Consider the following 14,859-nt stretch of genomic DNA (forward strand, 5'->3'; position numbering starts at 1 on the left):
TTATCTCTTTATTACTAATAATGTGATTCATAATCAGTTACTCTCTATCTCCTAGCATACCCGGATTTATCATGATGGGGGAAAAACACACACACATTTTATCTTATCTCATTTTAGAGAAAGGCTGCATTGTTCATGTGGTAACGAGAAGGTGAACATTTTAGTTGATTAAGGTAAGTTGCAGCTTCTGATCTCAGTTATTTTCAAGTATAATATAATAATATTTTTTACATTTCCAAAGTAATTTAGTTCATTATCAGTTTCAAATTTCTTTTGATACGAATTTGATAGTTTAGATTCATGCTATTCATTTACAGCGGATTCCAATTAGACTTCTGAATGTTTTTTGAATTACATAAAGAAGTCTGAATAAAAACTTTTTATTCAGAGAATGTTAAACCTTCAACGGCAAGCAGGCGTCATTTGAACGCCAGTAGCTTGGAGAAACAAATAAATAAAAAAAAAATCTAATCGAGTCAGATATGAACATCGGAGAAGTTTTGAATTTCTGGTTTATTCACGTATTGGTAGTTGAGAGCATATTGAGTAACTGATTACGTATCATACGTTTAGTAAGAGAGAGAGAGAGAGAGAGAGAGAGAGGCTAATCCTGTTGGTATTCAAGTCATGATTTGCTTTTAGCGCGTGATCTCAGGGGCGAATATTCAGGGTATACTAAGTGTACGGTGTTCATCCACTTGTTAGCAATATCACTGATTAATATTATTGCATTAATTCTTCTTAAAGTCTCCCTTAATTATTTCCATATTTAGCGTGATTCCTAAAAGTAAACACAATATTCTAATGCTTCTTGTAGAAGAGACTTTTCGACAAGAGACTGTTGCATCAGATTCGTGTTAATAACTCGGTTGTGAGTTCAAAATACATACACCTTTGAGCCCTTTGAAAAGATTTACAGATGCGGCAGTGGGTTAAATTTTTTTTTAGCGTTCTGCCAGTTTTAAACCGCTCAGAGGCGAGGCATGGTGAGTTCTGAGACAACAGCAGCCGCACCTAGGGGCTGTGATTGAGTGTTGTGTAAACCAATCCAATTGAACGTTGTCATTTGTCATGAATTGCTATTTTTTTTTCTGAGTTTCATCTGCTTTGCATACATTAAGTGTGAACTGACGTGGTAGACAAGTTTTTTAAGAGAAGGAATATTGTAGTCAGAGGAGGTAAGCCTCGTCTTCCTCTTGCAAATTTTAAACCTTTGTGTATTTCAAATATGCCAACCAAATATAACATTCTCCTTCATTATTTTTTCCAATATACAGTACGTAAAGCTTCCGTAGCTCAGTCGATATACATGAAGCCTTTTGGTCAGAAAGATCTGAGTTCGATTCCTCTCAGTGAGGTGAGGAACCTTTATCTGGTATCTGTTGACGAAAGGTGGTTTTTCACCCGGAAACTTGGGTTTATTGTTCCCTAGAATAGGCGAACCGGTCACGTGAACACACGCATCTACAGATATAACACACACACGCACACACACACACACACACACACACACTGGGTGGCATGAGACTCATCACGTTATCCTCGAGTTACAGTTGCAGTTGCAAAGTCTAAGTATAGTTGGAAGGTCGTGGACCTGTTAGGTCGTAGGCCGTTAAGTGGCTGTTAGGGCCACTGGTGACGATGGTGATGAATATACAGTGTCTAAAACGAAACACATTGTCCACCACTCTACGCACATTTAATTACAATTAACTTACAAATTAAGTATTCAAATTTGTCCAACAATGAACTGCATTGGACCAATTAAGATGAACACTGATGTACTCTGCACTTTCAAAACTTTCTTACATAAAAAATTATGCAATCATACGGTCAAACTGATATGAATTTGGTAGCGCGGGTTGCATAAGTCATGACAGCTCACCCAACCGCAGTGGGCCCGAGACGATATGAAAGCACTGAAGGTGATCACATTATCTCCTCTCTCTTCTGAAGGATGTTATAGCGATCTATGTTTAAGTAATCGGTTGCTCACGATCTTGAAGAATACCATGTCTAAGCCTTGCATGGATTATCGCTTTAGTAGAACGAATGCTGTCTACTATTGTCAGGAAAGCTGTGAATAGGATCCATCGGTGAAGGAACAAGAAGAGAGGCTGTATCCGTTTATGATACGTCAGTGTAGGACCAGAGAGGAGAGAGCTATCCACTTATAGAATGTGGCCGATAGACTGAAGGATAAGAATTTAGTGAGAATGCCTCGATGCCAAAATATAATCAAATATCCCACTCATGTCATATAAAGTAGTAGCGACTGAGGAAGGTTGTGTTGGGGCGCTCCATAATAGAGAATATTTGGTACGAATATTTTTATATACAGTTTAATGGGAGTTACAGAAATTTGAAGTGCTCTTACTGTAAATAAATTATTTACAGTAACAGTCTTTCTAGATATACGATAAGCAATTCCTCTGCGTGTAGGGTCTTAAATGCTTCTTCTATCATATCCCTTGTTTTCTGGCTATCAATCCACGCACTCGCAATGTGTCGTTACGGATTATTCCACAGACCTTCAACCAATTGCCGTAGGGATTATTTCAGAGATCACTCGCATCTGGATCCTGTCCAACACTTTCCTGTTACCAAGAAACCCAAGTGATCAGACCTGTTCACAGTAATCCAAATGCAGCTGTATCAATGCTGATTAGTGGAGACTTAATTAATGAAATAATCCAGCAAGCTATTTTAACAACTGTTGCAATATGTCCTCTGAACTTTAACTTTTAATATCCCCCAAATCCCCTACTTCATTGATTTCTGCAATATATTTTCATCAATGCAAAGCACCTTGTAATGTTTTTATCCCGAAAATGTTTATGCTTTTCCACATTAATCTCGTAGTCGTTCTCTTTTGTTGATACTGTCAGCCTATTTCAGTTGTTCTAGAAGCTCGCTACATCGCTTTAATTAAGCTGTTTACACTACCCGGGTTTGCATCATTGCAAGCATCTGAATATTTCGCTTCAAATCCTTTTCTATTTAGGATTTATTATACGAGGGTGGCCTGAAAAGTTCTCGGCTTTACAATGAAAAAACGAATATATTATTATTATTATTATTATTATTATTATTATTAGAAGAAGAAGATGAAGAAGAAGAAGAGATCTCCAAGCAGTCAGAAACTCATCGAGGGAGGCCACATACTACACAAACCAGCTATCATACTTATTCTTGAATTCATTCACACTGTTTGCACTCATAACATCTAAAGGCAATCCATTACAATCGCGCACAACCCTCTGAGATACAAATCTACCCCTCACACCCTTCTTGGCGGCCTTCATTCTCAGCTTCCAAGGATGCCCTCTGGTTCTTTCCCCACCCTCCATAAATTGAAAAATTCCATCAATTGAAATCTCTTATGAACCTTTCAGAAGTTTGTAAGTCTCACTCATATCACCCCCTCTTTCTCCTGTTTGCTAGTGTATGCACTCTACAAATTTTCAATCTGTCTTCATAATCAGTATTCAACAATCCTGATATCATTTTTACCACTTTCCTTTGTACTCTCTCCAATATATCAGAATCACAACGGAAACCCTGGTAACATTAGTCTAAGTGAGATCTTATCAAGACCTTGTAAAGAGGTAAAATAACATCTTTGTCTTTACATGTGAAAGTTCGTTTCAGCATTGCAGTTATCTTTTGAGTTGTATTTGCAATCTTTACCACACGGCCCCGAAACTTCAACTTCCTATATATTAACACTCCAAGATCCCTAGCCTCATCAGTTTCTTCTAGACTAAAACCACCAATATAATACGACATTGGATATCTAATCATGCCGAAATGAATGACTTTACATTTCCTCACATTGAACTGACACCCATTTTCCCATGCCCACAATTCCAACCTATTCAAATCATTCTGCAAGTACTATATATCAGCAGCATTCCTGATTACCCTATCTACCTTTGCATCATCAGCAAATAGCTGTATATCGCTTGTCAAATCCTGCCCAATACCATTAATGTGCAGATTGAGTAACAGTGCGCCAAGCACTGATCGTTGTTCTACACCACTGGTTACCTTATTCTTGCACTCACATCCCCCGTATATCACATATTGATATCTGTCACTCAGACACCCTCTTATTCACGCTAATATTCAAACACACCATACTCAGTCTTATGTCTAACCATCACCCACAATCCAATACCCAAACAAAAACACACTACGTGATGTCACTGACACATATGTTCCCCAGAAAAATTCCAAACTCATCACGTCACGATTGCTTGTCTCTAATCATCACCCAAAATTCCATACGCAAACCAAACACACAGCAGGATGTCACAGACAGATGGGGGATCCCAACGAAATTCCAAACATTCCATACTTTATCTTATCTCTAACCATCATCCACAATTCCATATACAAACCATTCACTTATTTACATCTCACAACAACACACATCCATGACACTGACGTCGCTTTCCCATTTGCGCTACCCCTATTTTGGTTTAAAGTGTCCCACCAATCACGGCACGAATCCTTATCCAGTACTATAACTTTCTTTCAACTTCAACTCAATGACGTCACTTATTTACAACTAATAAATGTCGTCACTTATTTACAACTAATAAATTACGTCACTTATCTACATCTGATAACAAATCACATCCAGGACACTGAAGTCGCTTCCCCATTCACTCTACCCCTGTTTGGTTCATTGTGTCCCACCAATCACGACACGAATCATTATCTCTAACCATCACGTACAATTCCTAATGCAAACTAAAACACACGACCTGACTTCAATGATGCATCTTCCCCCAGGGAAATTCCAAACATTTCAAATTCATGACGCATTGATAAGATGAGGACGCCAATCACACATTGACGTCCTCATCTTATCAGCCAATCATTTTAAGATTCCTTATCTTATCTTGATCTTGATGTGGTTCATAGTGCCTACCCTACTACTAAGTTTCATCCATAGTAAAAAGTCGACGCACAAAATCAGTTTTATTCTTGTTAAAATGCTCCGAGCACTATTCAGGGATTTTCATGTGAGTGTGTTTTTGATCTGCAGTGAGCAAGCGCAGCACCCACCTTGAGCAAAAAGCTTTTTCATTTGCAATTCTTCATGCAAAATATATCCTACGCGTTCTTTTGAAATGTTTATAGTGTCAGGAATTTCATGCATTTTGACTCGCCGGTCATCCAGTACCATATCATGCTCTGATCAATCAATGATTTCTGGTGTTGTTACATTTTTCGGACGTCCTTCACGTTGATCTTCTTTAAGGCTGGTACGGCCACGTTTAAACTCGGCAGCCCATTTCTTAATTGTCGAAAAACGAAGGAGAAGAATGCTCATAAACTTTTATAAACTTCGAATGAATTTCGTTTGGCGTTAAATTGAATAACCGCACGATACTGAATTTTATCCATTTCAAGGGTGACAACACTTTTGTTTCAGACAGCTGTATAAAATAAACTGCTTGATAGAATGACTTGCAATTTCTCATGGATGCTTATGACAGATGAACCAACTTAGAAGAAAATCGTGTCGATAGTGTTGCCATCTATGATCATGGCCGAGAATATTTCATACTACCCTCGTAAATTAAATAGTAGTCTTGGTATCTGTTCACCGTACATCATTATATCAATATCACCAGTTTCACATGCAATCCTATATGCTCCAATTTGTGGACTAGGGCTTCATATCGTAGCCTGGCAAATGCCTTTGCAATCTCCAGCACTATCAGCCTGTTGCAATTCATTCTATCTCATTCACTAATTTTATTATGAAAATTAAGTAAATTTCTAAGTCTTGACCTACCCTTCACAAAGTCGTTCCTCGATAGACTCGTTTTCTTTTCCAATCATTCCTAAATTTTGTCTGTGATCAACGTTTACAATACTTTTCTACTATCGCTAATCAGGATAAATTGTTTGGTCTGAATTTGTCCATCTCAATCTTAAAGACTCATTCATGCAAACAGAACTTGCATAAGAATATCCGACGATCAGCATAAATCTATATCTGTAATTTATACGACATTTTCGGAATCTAGAAAAAAAAAGTTCTTACTCCCACTGGACTTTGTGAAGACACAATATGAGGAAGTAGTCAAAACAGAGTTGATTTATGATGTATTTTAACATCTTTTCCCCAATAAAAATACGCTTTTTTTTTTTTTTTTTTTTTTTTTTGTATTTCTGCTCATACCAATGAGCTATAGATAGAACTTCGTAGATACTGATATATGTGAATAAGTGGTTGTTGAATTTTATTGGCTGGTGTGAGAAAAATCCGTTTTTTTTTGGATGAATAAAATAGAATGAAACAACAAGATTCTTGCTTCTTGCAAGGTTTTCAACGTATCTATATTAGCACACTCGCGTTGCTATTATAGAATAGGTTTAACTTTTCAGGGATGAGATGAACAAAAACATTTAAGGAGACACAGCTTGCGAGACAACTTTCTCAAGCAGCATCTTAAAAAAGGAACTCGAGGTCAAAGAGTGATGGATTTGCTCATAGCGTCAGAAGGGATCTCTGTTAAGAATATGGCTATTTTTACCACCAGTTGGTGACAGTGATCATGCTGTACATTGTAGTTCAGCATGTAAGCTGTTCTAATGGAGGCATCAATACAATTAGATACTTTTCAACAAAGCTGAAAATTACGATCAACTTAGGAGAATATTATCTTTGTCCCATGGTATCATTTACTGAATGGGAAAATGTCAGCAATTCATGGGAAGAGATACCACCTCATTTAAGCACTTTGAAAAAAGTGCTTAAATGAGGTGGTATCTGAATGAAGAAGATGTGGAAAAACATATCGTGAGAATAGGAGTGAGAAAAGTTATGAAATATACAAAGCTCAGGCCAAAAAAGAGGAGTATTGTGCGTAAAGCTAAATCGGAGTAAGAAAAGATATTAGTAATTAGTAAGAAAAGGTATCTTCCGACACTTGAGTATCATCTTCATTCAATAGTTCACTAAATGAGTGTTCACTTTTCTAAGATATATTAAACAGGTGTATTTAACATGGTGCACAGTACTACTGCTACCTTGAATGAAGAGTTAGAGATTCATGAAAATGAGGATGAAGAGCTGTTGCGTAACCTGGATAAGAATTTGTCTACAGGGACAGAGAGAATATCAGCCCATTTGCTAAAGGAATGTTCAGCCGAATTGGCTAGGCCTTTCACATGTTCCTATGAGTATCAGATCAGGAATGATACCACAGGAATGGAAAGAATGCATGATAATTCCATTGTGCAAAGGTGGTGCAAAAACTGATGTGTCTAACTACCGACCTATTAGTATTTCTCGTGTGGTAGTGAAGATTTTAGAGAAGTTGGTGAGTGGAATAAACTGCCAGAAATGGGTAGACAAGCATTCTATACTCTGCATGGAACAGTATGGGTTTATTAAAGGAAGGTCATGTTTTAGCAATTTGCTTATATTTTATAACAATGTTACGGCCCAGTTGGATAATCGGAATGGATACACTATGAAAATGTTGGGTTTTGCTAAGGCATTTGATAGGATACCACACGAAAAGATGTTTCATAAACTGGAGAATATGGGATTGGAATATGAAAACTCTTGACTTCGATCGGAGGATGTTTGACAGACGGATATCAAAAAGCGAGTGTGAATCTGCGAGATTTAAGGGGAACAGTGGTGTACCTCAGGCTTCGGCCCTCTGGCCATTATTGTTCTATCTATACATTAATGACATCATGTAGGGTCTAACATCAGATTCGCAATTACTTGCCGATGATGCGAAGATAAGGAGAGCAAGGGATGCTGTGGATATTCGGCACTTACAAAATGATTTGAATAGGCTGGAAAAGTGGGCAAAAGGAAATGGCTATCAGTTTAATGTTAGTAAGTGACATGATTAGAGTTCCAGCGGAATATTATATTAGCGGGGTTATGCTACAAGAAAATGAGGAAGCAAGGGATTTTGATGTATTGGTGGATAGGAATTTAAAGTTAAAAAGTCATATAGAAAAAGTTACAAATACAACTTTGAGGATAGCGATGTTGAAGCGGACTTTGACATGTAAGGATAATGAAGTCATTTTGCCTCTTTATACGGGTTTGATAAGACCACACCTGGACAATTTTGCACAGATTTGGTCTCCCGGGTTCCAAGGGGATAAAGAAGCTGTGGAAAGGGCACAAAGAAGAGTTACAGAGATTATATCCTGATTATAGGATTTAGATTATGAGGAGAGATTGTGAGTATGTGGATTGCAGACTGTGGTTAACAGGAGAAAGAGGGAGTGATATGATAGAGGTCTATAAACATTTGAGTGGCTATCATAGGATATATGTCTGATGAAATTTTTCGTTATATGGAAGGTGGGGAGAAAACACGTGGCATCCATTGAAGTTAAGTTTGTTTGCAGTGAAGAAATGGGTAAGAGCTAGGTCTTTCTCTCAGAGAGTGAGTGGAATAAACTGCTTTTAGGAGTAGTGAGTGTATCTAATGTGAATGAATGTAAGGGAAGGTATGACGGCTGGTTTGGGTGATTTATAGCCTTTCTCGAATAGTTCTTGACTCTACTGAAGTCTCAGATAATAATAATAATAAGCCAGTGTTAAATAAATAAAAAAAATACTATAAATGATATATTATTATTATGTGACGCTTCCAGGAGGTCCAAAGACTCAACGTGGAAGTGCACTTCTCTACAACTCTCTGCCTCCACCACTCAATCCATCAACTACAACTAACTGCAACTACACCAACGCCTTCTACCGCCCACCATGACCTCTGGTATTTTCACAGAAATTCACAACGATCCATGCCCACGGAGCAATTCGAACCCGCAGCCTAGCAGATACACTAACCACTCGGCCAATCAGGTCGGACATATCTGTTATTAATCTACAGAGTGTCCCAAAAGTCGCCATACATAGGAAAAATTAACAAACTCATATTATATTTTCTATTATACTATGACGATGGTTGGATCAACAGTTTCTACGTTCGTGGATTGGTCGCCGCGATCCTGTGGAATGGTCCGCGAGATCCCCTGATCTTTCGCCACTCGACTTTTACTTGTGGGGCCAGTTAAAATCTGTGGTGTACAAGGAAAAGATTATAAACATGGATCATTTAAAGGAATGCATTCGAAATGCAATTACTTGCATAACAACCGATATCTTGGAACGTGTTCGCAATGAGTTGGAGAGAAGACTTCGTTTGTGTGTAGAAAGAGGTGGCCAACACATAGAGAATATTTTTTAAATATTTTGCAATGAATATTTTGTAAATGAAGGTACATTTAGCTACAATTTCCCATTTTCCCTATGATTGGCGACTCTTGGGACACTCCGTAGATAAACAGTAATGGCGTAGCTGTTAATCTATTCTCAGAATGAGACACGGATTCTTCGTGGGATTCTATGACCTTATATTCTTCGAATATAAAATCATAGCATTACGAAGGATTTTAGAATTGTCAATCTATAATACGATCAGTTTAGCATTCACAATGGATTCGTGGGATTCGAAATTATATATATCTCAATGGAGTATATGTTTAGTAGATTTGTTTTGGTAATTGATGCTTTGCCTTAAGTCTGATTTCCGTTATCAATAACGAAATGTTCTGCATATTATAAGTTTTACTGTACGACCAGAGAAGCGAGAGCCGTCGTTGGCAGACCGCCAAGAAGAGTCAATTCATGTAAGGGGAGAAAGAAATTCAGGCGATGTACGAATTGGTCAACAACACCCAAAATCATATGCTTTGTACGTAAAATTTTCCATCTGTTATACAAGTAAAATAGTTACCACTTTGAAAACTATAATGATCATAAAAGAAAAGTTAATTTTCCGGAGTGCAATAATAAACAACTCATCCCACAAGACGGATTACCCTATTATCGGAATGGGTTCTCTTTCTTTTGACATGCGCAGAAGTGTCGAAGGGTCTCGCATCTGTGGGCGTCCAGTATGAGGTAAAACACAACTAACTTAAACATTGAACTACAAAATCTTTTCATTGATCGCCTGAGACTAATGATTAACCCAGTACCTGTTTTTTTTTTCAGTTAACCATGGACAGACCCATTGAAAGATCCCCTCTATTCTGATGTGACCTTCATAGTTGGTGAAGGTGAACGTAGAGTAATAATCGAAGTGCATAAGTTGTTGCTTGCCACTGCCAGTCCTGTGTTTGCTGCCATGTTTTACGGGCCTTTAAAGGAAGAGGGAAAGATACAGATTCCTGACGTCACTCCGGAAGCATTCCAAATTATGCTCACGTGAGTCATTTCTTGGTATTCACGAAGTTGCTCAGATAAATTACTTTGGCACAAATCGATTAGAAACTCTCTAAACAGATATAGCAATAAGAAAATCAGTCTTGTTGATAACTGAAACTACTTTTGATACTTGTCATAGATTTCCAATTCACACAATTTTTTTTTCTTTCAGGTATTTGTACACAGATGAGATTTTACTACAATCAGCAGATACAGCAATGGAAGTGTATTATGTGGCAGAAAAATATCAAATTCCGTTTCTCAAGGAGAAAAGCGAAAAATTCCTGGAGGAACAATGACAGTCGAAGCCGGGAGCGTGTGTAAAATTTACGAATTCGCGAAACTTGTAAAACTCCCTGAAATAAATTATAAATGTCTAGATATTATTGACAAACACACAGAAATCATTCTTAAGTCATCCGATTTTTTGGAATGTGACAAAGACACCTTGAAGTAGGCAAACATTGACACCGCAGTCAGAATATTGTCTCTTCGATGCTGTTCACAAATGGGGTGTAGATTATCTCACTAAGACACAAGAAGATCGAACAAAAGAAAACTTAAGAAGAGTGCTGTTTATTTCTTTGAAAGGGATAAGATTTTCTCTTATGTCACCTGAAGAACTCGTTGATGTGTCTGAAACAGGATTATTCTCATTTGAAGAGATTGGACCTCTCTTGTGCAGAAGCATAAAGTACAAAAACACAACTTTCTTTCCCTGTACCATTGGCAGCCACGTCTCCCAACCTAGGAAATATGGTCCATATTTAAGTTGCAGATTGAGAATATTCGAATCTCATACGAGTGCATCAAAATCGGTGGTCCCGGACAACATAAACTCTCCATTATCAACTGATAACAAGGTCTGCTTTACGGTAGCAATTCTATTGAAATCAATGCTATTGGTGGAGCCATATATGAGACTTCATGATGAAACTGATGGTAAAACATATTTTAATAAGAAGTGTTGTATAAAATCACTGTCTTCTTCCATGGGCAAGGAAATTGTTTCTGAGTATATGTGTAATAAAAGAAATCCTGCAACACTTTATGTTAACAAAGGAGAAAGGTTACAAATTACTGCGATATTTGAAAAATCGTTTAAGAAATGCAACTGTCTCACAGAAAAGAAATATTTTCATGGAATGTCTTTTTCCTTCAGTGTACAACCAGAAAGTGAATGGATCCTGACATCCCTTGCATTTGATTTGTTTGTCAAATGATGTCAAGAATGATTTAGACTAAATGAATTGAATAAATTAATATTCGCATAGCTGGGAAAAAAAAAAAAAAAAAATATATATATATACAGTATTTTATTTCAGAGAATTTTCTTTTGTACTTAGAGTATAAGAGTCTAATTTTAGCATCTGATGTATTAATGTCTTCTTAATTAATACATCAGATGTATTAATTAAGAAGACATAATCCCCTCCCCAAGTAGATAAAAAAAAAAAAAAAATTAGCCATTTATATTGAAATAATGTATTATTGTGCATTGGTTTGCTGTCTTAATTTAATAACAAATTAATAATATAATTTATAGTAATTGTTTAATTTTATTTCTTTAATTTCTCATATTGGCTGATCTCAGTGGGATGCTATGGTTATTTCATTTTACGGCCAAAACAACTGAGGCTAGGACACCAGTGTTGTATTCTGTAAAGTGAGTGTGTTTCTTGTAGGGTTTTTTTTTTTTTTTTTTTTTTTTTTGCGAGACGAAAAGGGGAGTTTGTGGGAATTCATACTGTGGTCTTAATCGGCTATCCGATCTGCTAAGACATGGGTTCCCAACCGGTGGTACGCGTATCCTCAGAGGTACGTGCTGGGTGGTTCAGGGGTACATGAAAAATAATCAGTAATGGTGGAAAAACAAGTAAAGTAAACAAAATGCAAAACGTTAGTTATGGAACAATAAATGTTAAGTTTGAATCACCGCTAATGAAGGCACTTCAAAACCAGCTCACATTAGCGAATGATAACTGGTTGAGGGCGCGGCTACGAACCCCTCCCCCAAACCACTCTACTAGCAATCTTTACGCACAGTTCATGCGTCCCTTTTGTCGCCCACCGTCCTTTCCAGAACAATCGCGTGTTACTAAGAAATGACCTCTGCGATAACGAACCTTCCATGACTTCCATTTGCGACGTTTCTAGAACTTCTCCGAAAATATAAATACATCCGGAGCCAGCCTGTTTGATCAGTTCAGTTATTGACTGAGTATAAGTAAGTACGTTGTCTTTAATTGTGATTCTTTTCTAGTAGTTTCTTATTTAATGTTTAACGTAGTTTCAGTTATTATTAGTGATTTTTACGTGTCAGTTATGGATCAGCGGTTGAAAAAGGAACGGTTAATAAACCAAAACTTGATGTGGATTATAACCAGTCTCCAAGTACTTCTCAAGATGTGTCCGCAGCAGCTACGAGTACACCCACACCGGGAGGTAGTAAATTGGCGCGTGCCTCAGGTACTACACAGAAGAAAAGGAAATACTGTGAAGAGTATATTAAATATGGGTTTTCATTTGTAGGGGATGATGACTGTGTTAACTCATTCTGTGTTGTGTGTGGGGAAGTATTATCCAACGGTTACATGAAACCCTCTCTACTTAAGTGACATTTATAAACTAAACATCCTATGTATAAAAGCAAAGAAATACATTATTTTCAGCGCTTAGAAAAGCTTCCAAATGTAACTTCATACATGACATCAGGAAAGAAAGACAATGAGAATGCAGTTGAGGCTGCCTACCATATCGCTTATCTCATAGCTAAATGGTAAAACCACACCATAGCTGAAGATTTAATTTTTCCTTTTATTAAGGATGCCGTTTTTTGTATGTTTGGGGGAAGAACAAACATGTCCGAAAAATCGATACTATTTTGCATCCAAGCCTCTTCCTAGTGAACTGAAAGAAGTTCTTGATGAGGCTGTAAAGGTTGTAAATTTTATTAAGTCACAACCACGAAACTCCAGATTGTTTAAAGCGCTGTGTGAAGAGATGAAAAGCCTTCACAGCACATTAATTTTGCATATGGAGATAAGGTGACTACCTCGTGGTAAAGTACTTAAACGGCTGTTTGAACTTAGACATGAAGTCAAGGTTTTTTTTGAAGACCGTCGTTTCCTTCTTGCTATAAAGTTTCATGACGGTGATTGGCTTCAAAGTCTTTCATATTTATCAGATATGTTTTCTAGAAATAAACAAACTCAACTTGGAACTTCAAAACAGCTCAATCACTGTATTCAAAGTGACGGACAAAACTGAGTCAATGATTAAAAAACTGAACCTTTGAAAAGCGTGTATTGAAAGAGTTCAGCCTGAGGTTTTTGAAATTCTGCACAACTTCGTATCTGAGAATGACTTGCACCTATCCCAAAACGTGAAAGAGAATATTTTAAGTCACTTGGAAGGTCTCAAGGTGTCCTTTTATAAGTACTTCACAACGTGCAAAAGAAGACAATTGGATTGCAGATCCCTTCAATGAAGAATTCTTCAAAGAAGCCAAATTATCAATCAATGAAAAAGAACAGTTAATCGAACTATCAACCGATTCTTCTTTAAATTCTGATTTTAAAAGAGAGCATCTTATTACCTCTTGGGTAGACGTCAGTGGGAAATACGAACACTCAGTGAGAAGGCACTCAAAAACCTCTTGCCATTTACTAATGCTGAATTACTTTTTCTTCTTACACCTTCATAAAAAATAAGTACCGCAACAAACTTAATGCAAGTCCGTATTTAAGACTGTATCTTGCATCTTTTGAGCCTGATTTCGAGAACGTAAGTGCATCAAAGCAAGCTCAACGATCTCTCCAACAATGTTTCAGTCGGCTAGTGATCTGTATACCAATTATTACAGACTTTTCAGATAACACAAATAAATATTATTAATAATAATAAATGAAAAGTTTGTTAAATACTTGATCGTCATTATCAATATTTAACATGAAGCTATACTTATTTCTGTGTTACGAATATTGTAAAATTAAATCTGTGGTTTGTACTTTCAGTGTAGCAATTTTCCTTACAAAACTCATTACCTCATTTCTACTATTTTACATTAAGATAAGCACGGAACAAAAGTGTCAGTATTTAAAAACAGCTATTTTAAAAACCAGGGTTACAATTTGTAGAAATGGGTTTAAAAGGGGGATACACAAGTGGAAAAAGGTTGGGAACCACTGTGCTAAGATAACGCTCAACTCAGTATTGGCTGGTGATGTTTTCCGAAGACATGCATTCATATTCTAGACCTGCTGCAAGAAGCGGTATTAGCAGCACTACACTTCACATTTCGTTTACCATGATTAATTTAAATATTTTTCTTATATTAAATTTTGCTGTACAAAAAATAGTGCCTATCCTATTATAGATATTTCATATAGTTTGTATCTCACATATTTAAGAAAAAATATTTTATTATTCAGACCACATACCCTTTGCCTTACTGTTGTGGATACATCAAGAGATTTAAGTACATTGAAAGATATCATCACATTCGTCATACTTAAAGTTTCCTGCTGATGACTCAACGTTATATATTTCAATGCATATCAAATATACAATGATTATTAGTGAAA

The 14,859-nt window shown here is 36.8% G+C and overlaps 1 protein-coding gene across 1 annotated transcript; it reads left to right on the forward strand.

Annotated features, from left to right (window-relative positions):
* Positions 1-117: 117 nt before the first annotated feature.
* Positions 118-10,629, forward strand: LOC150106048 (BTB/POZ domain-containing protein 6-B-like). Its single transcript, XM_090393944.1, has 3 exons — positions 118-173; positions 10,061-10,273; positions 10,446-10,629. Exons 2-3 carry the CDS (start codon positions 10,194-10,196, stop codon positions 10,570-10,572), a joined length of 207 nt encoding a protein of 68 aa, XP_090250070.1. The 5' UTR covers positions 118-173; positions 10,061-10,193; the 3' UTR covers positions 10,573-10,629.
* Positions 10,630-14,859: the final 4,230 nt, after the last annotated feature.

The sequence above is a fragment of the Typopeltis vanoorti genome, chromosome 6 (genome assembly GCF_054136105.1).
Source record: "Typopeltis vanoorti isolate ZY-2024b chromosome 6, IOZ_Tvanoo_1.0, whole genome shotgun sequence".
Lineage (NCBI taxonomy): Eukaryota > Metazoa > Arthropoda > Arachnida > Uropygi > Thelyphonidae > Typopeltis > Typopeltis vanoorti.